The sequence below is a fragment of the Agelaius tricolor genome, unplaced genomic scaffold (assembly GCF_023055355.1).
Source record: "Agelaius tricolor isolate 1412-34295 unplaced genomic scaffold, bAgeTri1.0.p SCAF_14, whole genome shotgun sequence".
Lineage (NCBI taxonomy): Eukaryota > Metazoa > Chordata > Aves > Passeriformes > Icteridae > Agelaius > Agelaius tricolor.
Window position 1 is genome coordinate 16,525,075 of NW_027269274.1, and position 20,335 is coordinate 16,545,409.

The following is a 20,335-nucleotide window of genomic DNA, read 5'->3' on the forward strand; positions in this document are numbered from 1 at the left end:
AAGCAGGACAGGGGTGCTGGAGACCCTTCCCAGTGACCCTTGGCCACTTTGTCCTTGTCCCTTTGGTTTGAGTGATGTGATGAGCACAAAGCTGCTCCCGTCAGCCTCAGCTGTGCTGCGGTCCCTGCCCTTCACAGGGAGCTGTGGGCTTGCACTGGAGGAGCTGCACCTGCAGCTGAGGGTGGAGTTTCAGTTGTGCTCTTTGAGATCAGGAGCCCATCACTGGCCCCTCCAAAGCAGCAGCTCCTGGGAAGAGAGGGAATGCTTCCCATGCAGAGGGGGAATGTTCAGGGTAGTGGGAAAGGCTCAGCCAGGAAGCAGAGCAGTTCCCCTGCAGGGAGCTCAGACAAACAGAGCCAGAACACGTGATAGAAAACACTGCACAAGAACACAAATCCTCTACACTTTATGCTTTGCTTCAAAGCCTTTCCTTGCTGGCCCAAGTCCTCAGCTGGAGCTGCTGTAACTTGGCTCAGGTCAGTGGGGTGATGCTGATTGGCTCTGGTTGTTCATTTATGGACAGAACATAAATGCACAGGTTTGGGTTTTCTTCAGAAGCCATTGTGGAAGAGACTCTGAATATCTTTCTTGCCCATTCACTCTTCTGTGAAGTGCCACTATTTTTGAAGAGATGCCAAACCCAGGGGTGTTAAGAGAGTCCAGCAGACAGTGCATCACAGTGTGGGGCCTAAGTGAATAGGACCAGTGCAGCAATTTGATAAAAATAGACCTAAACACTAATATTCTGTTGTTTTTTTTTTTCCTTGACTGCCTAAATTGTTAAAGACCAAACCTTCACCTTAAAAAATCCAATATTCTCTGGATAAATAGCTATTTTACTTAGTTGAAACTAGACCTACACATGCAGACTTCTGGGAGCTGCCACTTTTCCCCAGCTTGCAGGGATGTATTACATGCCCACAAAGTCACAAGCTCAGAAAAAGAAGTTGTTAGAATTGAGAGATCAGAAATTTGTGTCTCTTTCTCCTGCAGAAATTTCTGTGAATTATGTACCCTTTTTTGATATAGTATTCTTCTGCACAAAACAGGGACCATTCCTGTCCTTAGGATCCCTGAATAAAAAGTGTTTCATTGAATGCAGACAGTTCCTATAAGTTGTTACTATTTTGCAGTACAAGTAACTGGGCAATCTTTCAGTGGAAAACCTACACACCCTGTCAGGATAAACTCCCATTTCTTCTGCTGGAGACTGGACAAGGAGTGACTGTTGGGCTGCTTCAGGTTATTAAGTCTTGAAAATTAGAAATAACTATTTGGAAGTCTTCCAGTACATTCCTTTATACTGCAAATGCAAAATCAATATTTGGTTCACGTAGCCTTTTCCATCTCTCCTTTTTCCCCCCATTACCATGAAAATAGTTTCAGGTCAATGCAAGTGAGTCCCCCCCAAGCTATAATTTATGATTTATAATTTAAACAATGGTATGTTGAACATTGGGCCTTGTAAGTAGGTTAAAACATACAAACCAAACCCCAATAAAGGTGAAGGGAATTGATAAAGAAAGAGCCCCAAAAATATCAGAAAATGATTTTTTGATATTATCATGGAAAATACTGTCTTTCAAGGCATTTGATACAGAATTAATGTCAGTAACCATGTGTATAAAAAGTGTATGGATTATGCTAAAAAGAAGTTTACTTTTGTTTTTAACTGGAGAACATTTGTAGAGAGATGGGTTTTGAAACAAATCCCATTCTGAAAACTCTGAGGTTTTCAGTTCATCCCTGACAGCCATCCAGCACAGAGACCTCAGCTTAAAATGAATGACATCAGCAGGCTTTGCTCTATAAATACCCATGGCCCACTGGCCTTGTAGCACTTTTTATTCCTCTTCTGCTGGTGGGAGGCTACAGCTCACCCACTTTTGTGCTCTGTGCTGCTGTTTGGGAAGGTCTGAGGTCTCTGTGGTCCAGGCTGAGGTACCAGGTATCCCCCAGAATGCAGGATTTGCTGTCACAGGCACAGGCTGTTTGTGCAGTCATTTGCATGCACAGTCTGACATCCTAAACAAGTTCATGGTTTGTCCCTTTGTCTCTTTGCAATGGAATTCATCTGGCCAAGCTCTGTGTGCCCAGGTTCCTGCCCGGGCACGTTGCAGTCAGTGGGGCTGGAGCTGCCCAGGCCACTCCTGGTGCTGCTGATGCCACCGTGGGGCTGTGCTGTGCCAGGTGTCCCTCAGGTGTCCCTCAGGTGTCCCTCAGGTGCCCACTGTGGGGGCTGAGCTTTCTCTCTGGCCCTGCACACTCAGAGCAGAGGTTGCAATGAGCTGCTCTGTGCTCAAGCACTTGTTCTGGGTTCTGTGCCACCCACTGGGGTATCAGAGCTCAAATCGCCCAAAACCACAAGGCTTGTGAGGCCTCAGGTCAACTCATATGCTAGGAAAAGGAGATTGCTCCTTGTAGGAAGGTGATTTCCACCAAAATAATCACCCTGCCTCATGGTTAACTGCTTTTTGTCTTTGTTAGATACATTTACTTCCTATTTTTCCTGTATGTAGTGACCTTTTTTATTTTTTGAAGAGCCAATAGACTATTTTTACAAGAGAAGATACACTGTTGTATTTCACTAAAATACATTTTCCCATCTTTTCCTTTAATTTTTATGCAAATCCACTGGTTTTTAGATCCTCTACACCCCACCCCAAAGGCATTTTTTTTAATTAGTGGAGTAATATCCCTCCTGTTAAGCTTAATAGAAGATAAGATGCTATATATAACCAAATGCTGCCTTTAATTTAGGCTGGAAAATGATTTGCTATCTAACATTGGACTTTGTGTAGCCAGACTGCCTTCCAGAAAAGAGGTCATAAGTAGGGAGCTCCAAAATGCTAATTACAGTGAGCACAATTAATTTCTATTAAGATTTACAGCATACAAATTGAAACTTTTTTCCTAATTGAGCAAACCACTGAGAGAAAGGGATGGAGTCTGTTAAGCAGGAGGATTTTCAAAGCAAAAGACTCAACTTAAACCATATTTTGTGATGAATTTTGTATTTCCTTGCTATCCCTACAATCAGGATAGAGGTATCTCAGCTTGATTTTGATCCCCAAGATAATTTTCTCTATTGTGGCCTGTGGATTGTTGCATTTGATGCCCAAAGCAGATCCAATATCCAAGGTCTTTCACCAGGCTCTTGCTGTCAGCTTTTCCCCATTGATGCCCCCTGACAGCTCAGCCTCTGGCTGGGAGGCGTTCCCAGCACTGACCCTGCAGGAGAGGGAGGGAGGCTCCTGGAAAAAGGAGCAGGTTCTGCACACAGATTGCCATTCACAGAGAGCTCCCAGCAGGAAACACTGGCTGCAGCCACAGAGCTGGATTTTCCACGCTGAAAGAGTTGTCCTTATCTCCAGAAATAAAACTGAAAGCAAAGGCAGGACTGAGAGCTTCTATTGTTTGTCCCTGCAGCAGATTAAGGAACAAGTTCTGTGGGGTTTTAGACTTCAGGAAGAATTTGAAGTGCTGCTTTGAGGGGCACAAAAGGATGTCCCTCACTGTCTGAAAGGAAATGCTGCCTTATTTCATTGTGCTTCTGATTAATACAGAGATTTAACTGCATCAGTTTCTCCAAATGGAAGAAGCCAGACATTGAAGGAGTTTCTGCTTTGTTCCATTACTTCATTATTTAGTGCCTTGGGGCTGATTAACAAAATACTTGCCTCGAAAGGGTTTGAATTGTTTTATTTGTTTGGTTTTGGTATTTTTATATATTGCCCTTTAGTATGTTTGCCTTTCTGGCAAGTGGATAAAAAGAAATGTTAAGTGTGAACCATCATAAAATGGTGACAGTAACTCAGTAACTTACAGAAAAATAGGTGATACCTGCTGTCCTTTTGGTGTAGGCTGTAGAATTGAGCACATTACTTTTGAAAACAGTTTCCCAAATCAGATTCTAAAATAAAACCAAACCAAGTGAGCTAGAGTCTGTGAAAATCAGGATAACAAGATGCTGAGACACAAGCATTTCTATTTCTGAATATAGTAATTTGGTCTGAAAGCTCCTGAAAATGACGTAGTGAGAAGCTGGCAAGTGTCCATACTGCCTGCTTTCATATAGCCATGCATATGGATACCAGAGGCCAGCCAAAAATCTAGCAAAAATTACATTTATAATTCCTTTCTAATCCATCTGAACTGAATTGTGATCAGGTTCCCAAAAAAGCTGCTTTTATTTTGTTGTTATGATAAAAGGAAATTATGAAAATACAGAAAATGCTTGAAAGGCTAGCTGAACATAACATTATTCTGATCATCACAAAAATACTTATTTTTTGTAAAATATATTGGAAATAGGAAGTCTGAAGCTAAGGATGTTTTGTCAGGCTCAGCCTGACACTTCCAGCTCAGCTAACAAGGCACAGGATAGCAGTAAGAGGTTTTTTTCCCTTCCCCACTTACATAATTAAAACCAGTATTGATCCTGAGTTCACATTATTAAAGGCATTACTAACAATGGTCTGATTTTATGCACTGATATTAAACTGTTCATCCTTATTAACAATTAACTTGCTTGGAATGATTTGGGCATCAGCCATCGTCTTGCAGAACACAGAGAACGATGTGAGAATGGAGCTGGGACAGCCCCGGTGTCCCCTGTGGAGTTTAAGGCTGTGGCTCCCTCTGTCCCTGCAGGTGACATCAGGAATGACCTGTACCTGACCCTGGAGAAGGGGGACTTTGAGAGGGGTGGCAAAAGTGTGCAGAAGAACATCGAGGTGACCATGTACGTGCTCTATGCTGATGGGGAAATCCTCAAGGTAAGAAAGGCTCTCCTTTCCCTCAGAGCCTCAGGTGCTCCCTGCAGGGCACATCCTCTTCTTGCAGAGTCTCTGATGCAAGGGAAGAGTTCAAATAAAACTGGCTCTCTCTCTCTCTCTCTCTCTCTTTTTTATAGTGAAGTTTGTAAGCTCTGTATTATGGTCCGTTATAAATCTGTAAGGATTTGGAGCACTTCCCTTATATGGGGATAGAAGACTTGGAGAAAATACTCATAAACTGAAAAGCCTGTGTGATTTCCAAATGTGATGTCAGTGGCTAAAGTAAAAAAATTTAGAGTAACTGTAATCAGAACTAAGGAGTATAGGCATATCTAAAATTAAATAATGTGTGTCATACAACATTCAAACACGATGAAATGTGATTCCAAGGGAGACTTCTAAATCTGAGCTGTTGGGTTACAGTACTGAATGTTGTTCTGGAAAATAACTTGAATAAAATTTCACCCTGGGTTGGCTCCATTCCAGCTGGGAATGGGGATTGTTTATGTTTCCTGTTTTACCTCCTCTGTTTTTTTAGTTTTATTGAAGAGAAGGAGGTGGGTGGGAGGTTATGAATATAGAGAAGTAAACAGGAAGTATTTCAGCATGAGCAGCTATCAGAAATAACTTCCCCCTACCTTTTTTTTTTACCCCCACTGCAATAAAATGGGCTTTGTAGCCATTACTGTGGAGAATCTATACACCTAGAAGTGTGTAGGAATACATTGCAACAATCTTCTGGTTTTAATTGAAAGGAGAACTTTCATTACTACAACTGCTTGTGGTTTCATTAAATGTGAAGTGTATTTCTTGTAAGGAACTCATTTGTGCTCAGACCTGCTGCAGTAAGATCAGATTCCTTTTCTGCCTCAGCTTTTCAAACTGAGTGACAAAGTTTTAATCATCAGTTGAATTCAGTCTGCCAAGGACAAAGAGAAGTCCCTCAAACTGCAGTACCAGCATCTTCAAATGCTGATACACGATGGTGCCTAATGATTACATACAAAAGCCAGATAGTTTCTAGTCATTATCAGTCTTAACTTGGGTGATGCTGGTTGGAATGGTCGTTCACAGAGATGAAGTTGGTTTTTCATTGTCTTTGCCTATTATTACTATTGGAAAGTACACTGAGGCTTTACATGGTGTGGTGGGACAGGCATGGCACAAATACTGGAAAGGATGGTCAGTCCAGTTAGAAAAAACCAGGTGAACAGATTGTCCTGAGAAGCTGTGGCTGCCCCATCCCTGGGAGTGCTCAAGCCAGGCTGGATAGAACTCTGAGCAACCTTGTCTAGTGGAAGGTGTCCCTGCCCATGGCAGGGGTTTGGAACAAGATGAGCTTTAAAATCCTTTTCAACCCAAACCATTCTAGGATTTGCCATAAATGAGAGACTTTATATATAAAGGATCTTTGTGGAGTTTTAAAATTTAGGCTACATATTTAAAAAAACCTCTCTATCGCAGTTTTTATGGTATTGCTCCTCTGTATGGTGGCAGCCAGAGCAGCAGAGACACTTGCTTTGTGTCTGGAGATCTTTGGTTCCTGGTGTTTCATGATGCCTGTGAATGTGGGCAGAACCCTGAGAGTTCACTGACCCTGGAGCACTGGCTGCTGCTCCTGGCTGGAATCCCCTCCACCATCCCTGCCCCATGGCCTTTCTGGGGCAGAGCTGCCAACAGAGACACTGTGTGCAGTTACACAGCATGGGGAAGTGGCCAGAGTTTTCATCTGATATTAGAGTAAAATCTTTAAACTTGTTCCAACCAGTAGCACAACCCAAATCTGAATTGTGCCTTTGTGAAGCCTTTAGCAGAACCATGCACAGCATTAATGAGAATTTTCTCAGCTCCTCATTGCTGCTGAGTGTATCTTGATACAGAAATAGTCCTACTGAAAGGAGTGAAATTACCTCCAGAATGTAGTGCTGTTCAAAATGAAAATGAATATTTCCTTCTCAAAATGGTCTTATTCAATTGTTAGTATCTTTCAATACAGCCTGAAAAATTAAAAAAAAAATCCTTTGACACATTTCTCTCTTCTTTCTATTCCAGTAGCAGGAATAGCCTATGAATTGCAAGGCACACCTTTAACAATAGAGATTTCCTGATTGGTTTTCTAGTTTAGCTTTCCTTCCCTGCCTCTGCCCTCTAATTCCCCTGCATATCTGGGTCTCAGGGTCACCAGGTGTCTGGAGATTAGTCTGATGTTTGTATTTTGCAGATCACAATTTAGAATTAAAGATTTACCAGTCTGCCCTCCTCAGACAATAGATTGTAGTATAACTGCATGGGAACTAAGTTAACAACCAGAAGGAGACACTATTGATTTATTTGAAGTTCACAGCATGCAACTCTATTCAAAGACTGGCAGTTTGTCAGCCAGAGCAGGTGGCTTCTTGATGGGACAAAAAAAGCTCACATTAAAATTTGAATTTTTACTGTACCTTGTAGAGAAAATAGAAATACTGTTTTGTTTGCTCCTGTGAGCCTGATGCAGAATGAGGTTTTGGAATTGCTGTGTTGAAGCCCAACCATTTACTCTTGTACAGAACAGAACTGGGATCTTAGAGGTGTTCTGGGTTGCTGGCACTGCTCTCTTCTAACCTGTTGTTATCTGCATCACTGAATTCTTGCTGCTGTATTTAAAAAATGTGGGGTTGTGGCTCATCCCATGTGGTTGCTGAGGATTATTTGAGAGGACTGAGCTGTGTAAGTTCAGCCTTCAGTCACTCAGTTTGGATCAGAGCCTTTGCAGTGAGTCCCTGTCAACGTAGGCTGTCCTTGCATTGAATCCCAGAATTCCAGAGAGCATTTCTTCCCTTTTGGGCTCCTTCACAAATTCTTAACTTTCTCAAAGCCAGCAGATTATTGCCAGAAGTTGAATTAACTGGGTCTGGTTAATGGGATGTTCTTGACTGGGCAGTCAGATGGTTACAGATTTAAAAAATCAACATTTCTGGTATTTTCTTGGGTTAGAATTTAGAGATGCCTTGGAGAAATGACCAGTAGCAGTTCTTGTCATTGTACTGTTCCATGGGGGGTTTTTACATCAGAATTTATATTACATGTGTTATTCTTGGTCTGCTTAGCTTGTTTCCTCCTGGATTCATTATCCTTGGACATGCTGAAAGTGAAGAATCTCTAAGCTGTCTTTTTTCTGCTTGGTTTTGAGAGATGTTGTATCTCCTGCATCTCTTTGTCAGTGCTGGGTCTAGAGCATGGGTTAGTGCTCATATGTAAAAAATGGGCTTCCTGTTCCATGTCTTCATCACAAAAGACCTTTTACTGTCCTTTTTTCAAGACTTCAAGATTTTAGGAATTTTTTTTTTATTTTCTGAACAATATCAGTTCATGTTTTTCTTCATCTGTATTATTGTGAAGGCACAGATTGGGCAAGATCTCTGAGTTTGTTATATCTGAAGGCAGAAATTTAGATCCAATTATGTTTTTAGGTGATGAGTGTTAACACAGTAATTCTTTGCTTACCACTGAGGAAGTAACTTGATTAGAAGTTTCTGGGATACTTGGTGAGGCTGGATAGTTGTAGTTTTGAAAGATGAATATTTGTAAAGAGCTTGGAAAGGTCACTTATGACTTCTGAACTGAGATACTGAAGCAGAAATCTGGTTAAAGGATCTTTTCACAGAAAGCTAATATTACAAGGGCTGGTCCTATTGTGTCCTATTTTTTGGAGTCAATTTTATTTATTTGGACTTAGGTGTTTATTGTATCTACTCAGTACTTGATGGAAAACTTAGCTTAAATAAAAGCTTAAGATACTGGGATTCATCCCGTAGCACAGGTCTCTTAGTTCACCCTTTGACCCAAAACAAAATTTCAAGATCTCCTAAAAGTTCACATTTCATTGTGTCTGAATTTCTGCTGCTGGCTCCTTTATGTCTACAGAAAGTCATGAATTATATCAAGGTTACCACTGGCTGAGTAAATGCCCCCTGGGTGCTGATGTGCTGTGTTCAATGGTGCTGTTTCCTTTGGCGGCAGGACTGCATCAGCCTGGGCTCGGGCGAGCCGAGCCGCAGCGCCTACCACTCCTTCGTGCTGTACCACAACAACAGCCCGCGCTGGGGCGAGATCATCAAACTGCCCATCCCCATCGACCGCTTCCGCGGCTCCCACCTGCGCTTCGAGTTCCGCCACTGCTCCAGTGAGTGCCGCGCACGGGCGACCCAAAGGGCTCCTCCAGGCCCAGCTAAGCTGCATGAGGCTGGCACTGGGTGGGAGCAGCTAAGGGAGGCCAGCCTGACATACACTGAAGGGGCTCTGCTAAGCCACCTTGTGCTGAATTTATCAAACAGCACACTGAAAACATGGTGAACGATCAGTGCAGGGTAAAACACTTTGTAGATGTTTGTTCCTGCTGTTCTTTTGTTTTCCGTATGTTTTCTTTGCGGGATAAACAGTTTAGATTTTGCTATGTTTGGCATGTCTGTGTTTGATTTGAAGCTTGTCAGAAAAAATATATTGGAATTAGAAAAGTTGTTTGTTATGTAGCTTGTTTTCTTTTAGGCATGTGGAGAAGTTGGTGAGTAATCTTGAATATATTGACAGGGTATGCACAAATACAATTCCTTCTTTCTATCTCTTGCTGCAGCAAAAGACAAGGGAGAAAAGAAGCTCTTTGGTTTTGCATTCACCCCATTGATGAGAGATGATGGCACGACCTTGTCAGATGATATCCATGAGCTTTATGTTTATAAGGTACCAGTTCTCTGCAGACTTTTCACTGCTCATCTCTACTTCATTACTTAAATGACTAATGGTCATTACATTATCCATCTCCCCCTTATTAGAAGTTTGTGAGGAACAGATTAATAGTAGTTTCAAAATTTTATACATTCAGAATCACATGGTTTGGCTAGAGCCTTCTATTCTAGGTGCAGCTTACCTTTTCCATCCTGGTGATAATGATTTATCTGCTATTAATCCCATCCATTTTGCCTTCAAACACGCTGGTGTTCATGAGCATTCAGCACTTCTACCAGCCTGAGGCATTGCTCTGTGCCTTTGCAAGATGACATTGTGCTGGATTCAAATGTCTCGTGCTGCAGTGCCACAGCTTGGCAGCCCTGCAGCAAGAGATTGGGGCTTTGGGGTTTTTCCTTCCTGCTGATTCACCTGGGTTTATTTGTTCAGTACAATTTTCAGGCAGCAGCACTAATTTTACATCTGGAAGATCTGGTGAGTTCTAAGGAGGCAGTGGTTTGGAGATCATTCTGTAGAGCTGGGTCTCTTCTGGGTGTGTCCAGGGTCCCGAGCACAGCTTTTCCTTAGAAATGTTGGTGTGCACCCACAAAAATCCCAACACAGGCACTGCTGGGGAACTGCTGACAGGCTCTGGGTGCGTGGGATGAGATGGACAAGGTGCAACTCCATCCCTTGTGCTGTCCCTGCAGTGTGATGAGAACAGCACGTTCAACAACCACGCGCTCTACCTGGGGCTGCCCTGCTGCAAGGAGGATTACAACGGCTGCCCCAACATCCCCTCCAGCCTCATCTTCCAGCGCAGCACCAAAGAGTCCTTCTCAGTCTCCACACAGCTCTCTTCTACCAAACTGACCCAGAATGGTGAGTTGCTGATCCCTCAGAACTGCCCAAGGCAGCAGCAATTAGGAAAGAGAGAAAAAACATTCACTGTTAGCACTTCTACACAATGCAGAGTTTGTTTTGTTTGGCTTTGACAGAGTGGCTCAGTAAATAAGATTTTTTTTACAGCAACGTCCCTAAAGCACAAGCAGACAGGAGTGGATTGTCCACAGTGCAGTGTCAAGTCACACAGGGAAAAATGCAACCTTTACTCTTTTCAAAGCCCTTTTCCATCCCTCCATTCCTTTCTCCATTGGCAGTATTGACTCACTCCATATTGTACTTCCTGTTTTCCATTATATATATACACCTGTCATTTCCCAAGAAGTGTGGTCTGCATCCAGAGGTGAAGTGCAAAGTGGTGAATCTCTGATGGGTCTGGGGCTGCCATTCTTCCCTCTGTGTGTGGTTCTAGCTCTTCCTTCCTCTCTCTGCAGTGGATCTGCTTGCCCTGCTCAAATGGAAAGCTTACCCAGATCGAGTGATGGATATTCTGGGAAGACTGAGACATGTCAGTGGCGAGGAGATTGTTAAGGTACTCCATGAAATAACAGCCTTTGGATGTATCTGTGACAGGCACTGAGTTCAGACCTGCAGGCCACTTCTGAGGGCTCCCTCTCACTGTGCTTTTTGATTCACACTGTGAATTTCCACCCTGTATGAACTGGGATTTTATTATCATGTGAAACTGGATAGAAACAGGAAGATACCCTTGAGAATCAGTGCACAGTCAGTCTGTGGGATCAAAGCAGAGCTAATCCTTGCTCAGATTCTCTCAGCCACATGTGCTGGCTCCTCAGCACCAGTGGTTGCAGTCTGCAGTCCCACACAGCTGCTGTGCAGACACAGCCCCTGGCAGAGGCTCTCTGCTGCATCCAGCCAGCAGTGCACCGGTCTTCTGGCTGCCAGCTCATCATTTCACCAGGTTCTGTAGCCACTGCTGCTCTCCATGATAATCTGGTGTGGCCTGAGCTTCCTTAGGGCTCAGAACTTCCAAGTGCCTTTGAATACTTGTAGTCTCAGCAAAACAAAGTTCGTTCCTGATAATCTTAGGTGTGCTGGGAGCTTTCTCTAGGATTTATTTCTATAAATCTGGAAGTAAAAGCTGATTTCTAACACAAACAAGCAAGGAGAAGAAGCTGAAGAAAAATCCTATCACATAATAAGTAGTTTATCATTAAAGCCACTTCACTGTAACTCATTTGAGTGCTGCCATATCTGTTATGAATGTTACTCTTTGTGATAACTTGGTAACAGTAACAGGGCAGCACAAATCCCATCTATACTGGAATTCTTCAAGAATGTCATGTTTTGTACACCTCATTTGTAGGGCAGTACAAGTATCTGGTTTTTATAGAGAAAGAAGAAGAAAGATATGGATTGAATTATTTCATGGGGAGAAGTAATTGATTCTCCCCATAAATCAGCTGTCATTTGGCACTGGGATATGAAGAACAGAATGTAATAATTCAGAATAAAAGACATTTTATCATTTCAGGGACTTCATAAATTGTTATAATTTATTTCTTGTTGTCCACATCAGAAATTTAAGTAGAATAGATTAAAAAATCATGAGAGAGTGTGCAGTTAACAATCTCCAGCACTCTCCTTCACACTCATCCTTTTGGAGACTGTGCTTTCAGAAAGAAAATCACTGAACTGTCAGTGCTCAACAAGCTGTGGAGTTAAGGGTGAAAGAAGCAATTGGCAACATGTAACTTGCCCCAATTAATGCTTGTTAGAAAAGCTTTACTTTCTCTCATTTAACAAAAATTTCATATTAAACATAATTTAATGTACTGCCCAGCCTCAGATCTGATGCTGAGCAGTACCTGAGACTCCAATGATTTGAGAATGAGAGCAAGTTCTTTGCCACTGGTGTCAGGCAGCACTTCCAGTCAGCTTAAAGTGAGAGGAACACTCAGTCAAAATGAAAAATCAGGTATAGAGTACATATTTCTTATTTTTTGGTTTTCTGTCACTTTTGTTTGAAAATATTCCTTGCAGAATAAAGAGAAAAATTTGTCTTTCTAAAATCAAATTAAAATCTATCACATCATATGGATGAACCTGAAGTGATTTATCCTTGCCAAGTGTTTCACAACAATATTAACATATATGAACTAATTAAAGCAGGGGAGAAATAACCTTTTGAGTACAATTTAAATTTAAATTCCTTGTTTATGTCGTTTTAGTTCCTACAAGATATTCTGGACACGTTGTTTGTGGTTTTGGATGACAACACAGAGAAGTATGGTCTGTTGGTCTTTCAGTCTCTGGTAAGCTGCTGGATTATTTACCTCATGCTCAGTGAGTTTTAAGTTTCTTATGATCATGTTGCTAGTGATGGACTTCTGTCAGATATGAAATACTCAGCTGGTCCAGCCATGCTTTCTGTAATGATCTTGGCTGAGGAGGGCAGGCTGACCTCAGCACATGCAGGGGCAGCACTATTCACTGTCACGTGGGAAAAGCAACCAATAATACCTGATCACACAACAGGGACTGCTCAAAGCAGCTCCTGTATTTATTTGCATGCTCCTTACCTTGGGTCGCTTGTTTGTAGTCACTTGGCAGCTCCTTGAGCTGGGTTCCCTTCTCCATGTCCCCAGGTGTTCATCATCAACCTGCTCCGTGACAGCAAGTACTTCCACTTCCGCCCCGTGATGGACACCTACATCCAGAAGCACTTTGCAGGAGCTCTGGCTTACAAGTAGGTCTTGTGTTCCTCCCTCTGAGAGGTGGCATCACCAAGCTTGGGAATGGTGCCACCATCATGACCTTTCTGGCAGCAGTGTCCCCAAAAGTAGAGCTACTCACCTGAAGTTTTCCAGCACAGCTGCAGGGAAAAGCTGCCAAATGTCACCAGTGGCTGAGCATGGTTGGGCATTTCTCCTTCCCTTCTGGACTGGCAAATCTTTCTTTTCTTTTTTTTCTTTTAGCTGAAGAGACACTCAGCAACAACTCATTGTCAGTCTGTAGTCTATACAAATGAGCTCCCAAGAGCATGTGCATTCCTCATCTCTTAAGGATGTTGGGATACATGACTTGTGTGAAAGCTAAGAGAACTAATTGTAACTTCCAAAGTAGACAGATATTCACAGAAGATGTTCTATTTGGTTACAGTTTCATTTCAGTAGATCAGAAATTTAAATGTCATTGTCACTTTGATGATTCTGCCTTATTTCCTGGTATTCAAAAGAGTCTTGCATCAGAGAATGAGACAGACCTTTTGAAAGCATTAACAGTAACCCTTCAGGTTGTTGGTTTTTCTTTTAGACCATTGCTTTTGTATATTTGAGTATATTCTATCTTTGGCCACAGTAAACTATAAAAAACAGCTAATAATTTCTTTTGATTCTTTTAAGCAATTCACATTTTTGTGTAATTAAAATAAATGTAAAAAATACTCTTATCAATGGTAGAAACCCATAGATAGAGACCCATAGATAATATACAACACTGGAAGGCATAGTAGTGTTCAGAGGGTAAAAAGGTGTTCTGCTTTGTGTTAATTAGCACCTCTTTCAGATGTCTGAAATAAAACATGGGTTTAATACAGCTTTGTAAGTTAGTCCAGATGGTCTCGTGTACTTAGCAAAATAGATGCAGGTATTTTCTTTGTGATCTCAGTTTCTAAAAGCTTCTTACTAAGATGAGAGCTGGGATCTCTTATTAAAATAAATGTATATTTTGGTCTTAGAACCATGCCTTTATCAAAGCTGTCTTTCTAACAACACCTTTTTTATGTGCTCTCAGTGTTCCTCATGGTCCAAGTCAATTACAGAGAAGAAATAATTTTCTGGTTTTGAAACTTAAATAAATGTAAATTCTATGTAAATTCAGTATCAAGGACAGCTGTAACTGACCACTGAAATAAAGTGAAATGAGCCTGGTTTAGAGATCTGTCCCTAAAGCCAGGATGTCTGCTGACTGTCAGAAGTGGTGCTGAAGCTGCTGTTCCTGTCCCCCAGGGAGCTGATCCGCTGTCTGAAGTGGTACATGGACCGCTCGGCCGAGCTCGTGCGCCAGGACCACATCCAGGAGGCAATGAGAGTAGGTATCCAATGGGCACTGCTGCCTGCTCCTCTGGGACACAGAAGGGCTGGGAAAGCTGCAAATGGAATCAAGGGTTGTGTGGCACTGCTTTCCTAGAATTGCTTAACCAGGTTGTTTTATATATAGCCACAGTTTTAGTTTTAGGGGGAGATTCATTCTTGTGCTGAAAAAATTGAAAGAATTAAGTTCTCTTTAAGCCCTTTTGCAACCCTGTGGAGAACTTAAATGGGACTTAGATCCATGGCCAGTGCATAAATACTCCATTGATGTGGGGTACCCCTTGCCCTCCAAGCAGCAGTAGATTTGAGTGTATCAGGCATGGGTGCTATGGATCAAAGTTTCGCTCTTCATTTCTGGCTGTGACACAGCTCCATTGTAGCACGGGTTGAAGTCCTGGAGTATTTTAAGCAGCAGATAAATGAGTCTTTAACTGGATGGAAATCCTCAGAAGTAGCACAGGACATGACCTATTGTTCTGTGATAGGAGCATGATGTCCCAGGGAGGCACAGCTGTGAGAAACACCAGGAATGTTTTGGTGCTATTACAGAGAAATCAGAGGATAAATATTCATTTAACATGTGTAAGCCTGGAAGTCAGTGTGTCAAGGCACAAATACAAGATGCCAACATTTGCAGGAAGATGTTTTTCTTTGAGTGAATGCCCACCAGCCTCCAAGGGGGCTGGTGTCCTAACACCTGAGCCTGCTGGGCACTTGGAGAACTGGAAGCAGTGGCAGTGATCAGCACTTGGATTTCATCACTTGTCAGTTCAAATAGGTGCAACCTCTTCCAGGTGAAGGACACTGCCAATGTCATCCTCTCACTTTCCAGATCCCCTGCTAGGATCCTATTCAGATAATACAAGGGCATTACAGCAGTGCTCACTTTGGCTTTGTAGATATTGACATGCTTAGGAACATCTTCTTTGCAATCTTCAACCACAGATTCATATGGAATGGTAAAAATAGGGCAAAGATGCCTTTTCAAGGAATTTGCAACTTTCTCTTTTTTTTTTCCTATCATTATCTTCCCTTTTTTAATTGAGAAAAAAGCTGTTAAAGTTATGAGATGAGAAGATGATCTCCAGCTGGAATGACTTCCAAGAGGTTTTCTTGCCTCTCAAATCACTCATTAGTGCTTTAAGCAGTGCAGCAAATAGAGATGTAGGATATTGTCCCTATGTGATCTGCATTTGTTGAACCTCAGCAGTCCTGTTTGGAAATAGTAATGACAGGAATGCTGGAATGTCTTTCAGCAGCTGGGGTTAGGGAAGTCAGTTTGTGAATATGGTACCTTGTGTGTCAGCCTCCAAGGCAGCTCTTTGCTTACTCAGGCTCTCAAGTGCTGGCCTGGAATGTGGCTGTTCCCTCTGTGAGGGAGGTCAGTTTGCAGACCTGACAGCCCAAGCCTTTCCAAGCACAGGAATTAAAATTACCAGCAGAGTTTGTGCAGACCTGACAGCACATCCTCTGCCACCCACGCTGCTGTCACATCTTATTCAGACAGTTGCCTTTGCAGGTATCTCTTGCAGGCCCAAATTCAGGTCTTTATCTTCTCCCATTGCAGTGAAGTGATTGATTTCCCTCTTTGTTTCCAGATTGTATTTCAGGCATTTGGAGAAAGTTTGTACCAAAGACATTATCATTGCTAGTGTGTCATTACTACTACCAGATTCTACTGTTGGGGATTTCTGTGGTCTTTGATGTGTTCACCACACTCCTTGCATTAGAAGTTCTTTGACTGAGAAAACGGGATAGCTCTGTATCCCTTTTCCCCTGAATTACCTGTTCAGTGTAGTGCCCTAAAGCTGGTGCTGAAATACTCTGCACTCTTACAACTCCTGGCTGCTCATGTACATTTATCATGGACATGCAGATGTCTCATAGGATTCTGATTTCCAACCCTGGCAGTAGCAAAGAGAGTTCTAGAGGACTTCTAAAATTTCTTACCTCCCTCAAGACTGCTCTTAATTCTCAAAACCTCCTGTGCAACTTGGAGAAGCTATAACTGAAAGGACATTTCTACCTAGAACACAGCATCATGCTCCTTTATTGTGCCCTATACAAAGCTCCACAAAAGCTCCATCCAGGAACAGCTGCCTGTGCCTCGCAGGGGATTTCTGTAACCAAGTGTCCATGAATGGCTCCACAGCCAGTTTTGCTGTCCCTGAGGAAATTAAGAACTAAGGAACTGTGTCAAGGAAATGCCCTTCCAGCTTCAGTTATCTTCCAGCAGAACTATAAGTGGGTTTTGCCTCGATTAGGGAACCAACAGCAAGGGCTTTTCTCCCTCAGGAGGTTTTCCCTGAGTCTTCCCTGCTGGTCACAGGGCAGAGGTGCTCACTTGTTACATGAGCATGCACACAGACTGTGTTTGTAAGGGACCTACTTTAATTTGACACTGATCTTTTATATCATGCCAAACATCACTGAAGGCTGGGAATTTATCTCAGTGCACTTTTATGTCTTCAGTCACAAATTCACATCATATTTGTGATGCTGTCGGTAGCAAGAGCCAAAGTTAGTCCTGGTGCTGACTTGTGCTGCCAAGACTTGGTTTGTGTTTTAGCATCCCAGCCACGTGTGCAAACACTGGGAACTCCTTGGTTCACTGCCTGTGTGGGCTCACTGTCTGGGCTAAGGAAGTGCAGTGCTCTGAGCCCTGCTGTCTCACCTTCCAGGGGGAATTATGGAGGTTCACACACAAATGCTCTGTTCACTGCAAAACCTCATCCTCACACTGAAGTTAGGAGCCTTCAGATGAGAATCATGGCTGTGTGTACTGAAGGCCTGAAGCAGCTCCTATGAGCACTGCATGTGCTGGGTTTGGTGTTGGCACAGGGCTGTCAGCCTTGGAGAGCTGACTGGGACCAACTGGCCTTTGTCTTGTCTGGAGCCAGGAACGCAGCTGATATTTCCTGATGAACTTCCTTGGTGTAAGGAAGCTTCACTGAGAGATGGTTTAGTACAGAAGTATAAATAATAACTGCTAATTACCAACATTGCCATAATTTCTGGGGGGGGGGGCTGTAAGAGTCAATGGCGTTTTGAAATCCATGGTGACTTGATGAGGAATTTCACATTCCCTTTCTATATCCTTAAACCTGTGGCATTCTACAGCTTACAACATAGCATTGCATACTTGTGCATATTGTGTGGTGGTTCAGTGAGGGACTCTTAGGGGTGCAAAAATATCTCTTGGGAGCAAAACTTGTATTTGAATTAACTTCCAGTTTCCCAGCATTGAAGTGAGACAAGCATTTTCCATGGAATACAGTGAAATATTACTAACTAATATTACTGTACTTCCATGGAATACAGTGAAAAATTACCAATATTACTAAGGTTTCTGTACAGCCTATGACTGCTGAATCTCCAGCCTGTTGTTTTCCTGTGCTGGCTTTTGAGGATATCATCAAAATATGAATTATGTCTTCTATCAATCCTGCTTTGCTGGTGAATCCTGTTAAGCACTAACAGCAGGAGTGATGTCTCTGATATTTGGTACACTCTGGCACTGCCAGTTGTGCACAGCCAGTATCAAGGAGGTGTGTGAAGTGTCACCTTGCTGGGCTGGTGTCTCAGAACTGTTGATAGGACGGTGACTTGTTACAGCTGCTCAGAACAATGTGTTTTCTTCATGGTCACTGCTGCCAAATCAATGCAGTTCTATATAATGCCATTCCAAAATTCTGAAAGAAAACAGAACAGCTTCTTCAGACACTTCATTGTGCCAAGTCATGAGAAAACCAGAAGTTTCATACCTTGACCAATGATGTAACTCAGATTTGTCTCCTTTGATGTAAATGCATACTTTTTCTGTTAGTGGGACATGCAGGTAAAAAAGATTATTGGTTGAGAATGGGTACTTGCTAAGAGTAGTTCTTCCTCAACTGAATTATGTAACTTATAAAGCCTGTTTTTCATTCTCCTTTCTAAAGCTCAAGAATTTAGTTATTATGCATGTAGAGTCTTTCCTGGCTCTCTTTAAAGCTCCTTTATTTTTCTTTCTCTCTTTTTCTCTGCCTTGATCTCCTTCCTCTCCTGCTCCTTAAGGCCTTGGAATATCTTTTCAAGTTCATTGTCCAATCTCGGATCCTTTACTCCAGAGCTACTTGTGGAATGGAGGAGGAGCAGTTCCGCTCCAGCATCCAGGAGCTTTTCCAGTCCATCAGATTTGTGCTCAGCTTGGACAGCAGGAGCTCTGAGACTCTCATCTTCACACAGGTTTGCTATTTCCTACACTCCCACTGGCAAACCACAAGGCAGCTGTTGCTGCACGGGTAGGAGGTGTGGGCACATGGGGGTGAAATGCAGGTCAGTTTTCCCTCCTATCAAGCTGCTGATGCTGGAAAACAAGACACCCATTAATGGCATTAGACAGTGGATTTGCACAGGTGAGCTGGACTGGGGGCGCTCTAGGAGGAAGTGACTTCTCACATGAGAATGCAATTTTTGTTGTTCACAAAAGTAAACTGTGTTTTCAAGTCTCCCTCATTCCTATGGTTGGCTGTTGCAACAGAGCAGATGGGACTCAGTTTCTTCATGCAGGAAAAGCTCATCCTTTATTCACATAGTTCATATTTATAGGAAATATCAGAAGGCACTGTGTTAAACCTAACTGGTCAGCAATACACTGACACTCAGTTTATTGGTGGGTGATAGCTAGGGTGTATGCCTGTCAAATCTCTCTATATTTGGTTAGTTTCCATGTGTTCTTCACTGATTCTTATGAGACAGAATTCTTGTTTAAAACAGGTGCAAATGGTTTTCTTACCAGAATAGCTTGTTGTGTTAACTGCTTTCATTCTTATGATTTTTCACATGGGAAGTTAGCTAGCTGCACTTAGAAGAAATAACAGGCCAGGTGCTAATTTAGCAGAGCAAGGCCTGATTTTATAAGGCCTTTCTTTTATAATATCTCTACTTGTATGCAACAGTTGGCCTCAAGAATTTCTAAATCCTTCATTATAGTACTTCAAACCAATACTTATGGTCACAGCAGCATCACAGTGAAAAGTTCAGCTGATGTATTTGCACTCAGGTAAACAATTCCAGCATGTGCTAAAATTACAGTCAGAATCATGTGCAGCCTGACCACAAACATGTTGTGATGCCCATACTCATATTTAATGCATCATTAAACATGGCCCAGGGGACTTCATGAAGATTCCATGTGGGTTGAAGACAATACTCCAAGTAAATAAGGATGCTGCTGAGTTTTGGGCTCAGTTTTAAAGACCTCTGTACTGCATTACATACTGCTACATTTAAATTTTAAATGTCAAACATCCTGTTTGATGCCTCTGCTCAGAGAATGTCAGAATGGAGCACCCAGAGCTCCCTGGTTAATGTGAAGGTGGTTTGTAATCACTAATGCAGAATTACAGGTGTTTGGAACACCTGCTGTATTTTGCCAAAGAAGCAGCTGCTGTGAACATTGCAGCCAAGCAGTGACTCTGCTGGTTCAGGAAGCTGCCAGTGGAGTGATCCCTTTCTTAAGGAGATGCTCTGAAAGATTTGAGAACAGCTGCTCTAATGTTTTATTTAATCACCCATTAGTGGGTATAATAAGATGAGCCAGGAACAAGAGCAATCAGTGCACAGAATTTTGCAGACAAAGTGATGGTGAATGGAAACAGTATCTGCTGAATGTTTTCCAGTTGTGTTGGTCCCAAATAGAGAGGGAGAGTCACTCTGAGGATGGGGAATTTTCCTTTTTTTTTCTTTGTTTCTCTTCTTTATTTTTTTCCTCCTTTCACTATGGTATTTCTTACTTTGGACTTTTGTAATTTGTAAAGCCTGTCCTTGTTGAATCTTTGAAAAGTTTACTTTTTGTTTCCCCCTTGCCACTGTGTTGCCCCCTGACCCCCTTGCCCCGTAGGCCCCCCAGCC

General features: G+C 42.4%; 1 protein-coding gene across 10 annotated transcripts in view; it reads left to right on the top strand.

Annotated features, from left to right (window-relative positions):
- Positions 1-20,335, top strand: part of DOCK3 (dedicator of cytokinesis 3) — a 185,912-nt gene that overhangs the window by 111,688 nt on the left and 53,889 nt on the right. For all 10 annotated transcript variants that reach the window (XM_071439935.1, XM_071439936.1, XM_071439939.1 and 7 more), the window contains exons 15-23: positions 4,654-4,778; positions 8,781-8,943; positions 9,391-9,497; positions 10,193-10,364; positions 10,820-10,917; positions 12,578-12,661; positions 12,995-13,095; positions 14,357-14,438; positions 18,497-18,667. In XM_071439935.1, coding sequence (XP_071296036.1) covers positions 4,654-4,778; positions 8,781-8,943; positions 9,391-9,497; positions 10,193-10,364; positions 10,820-10,917; positions 12,578-12,661; positions 12,995-13,095; positions 14,357-14,438; positions 18,497-18,667 — 1,103 coding nt within the window. The remainder of the gene's footprint in view (positions 1-4,653; positions 4,779-8,780; positions 8,944-9,390; positions 9,498-10,192; positions 10,365-10,819; positions 10,918-12,577; positions 12,662-12,994; positions 13,096-14,356; positions 14,439-18,496; positions 18,668-20,335) is intronic.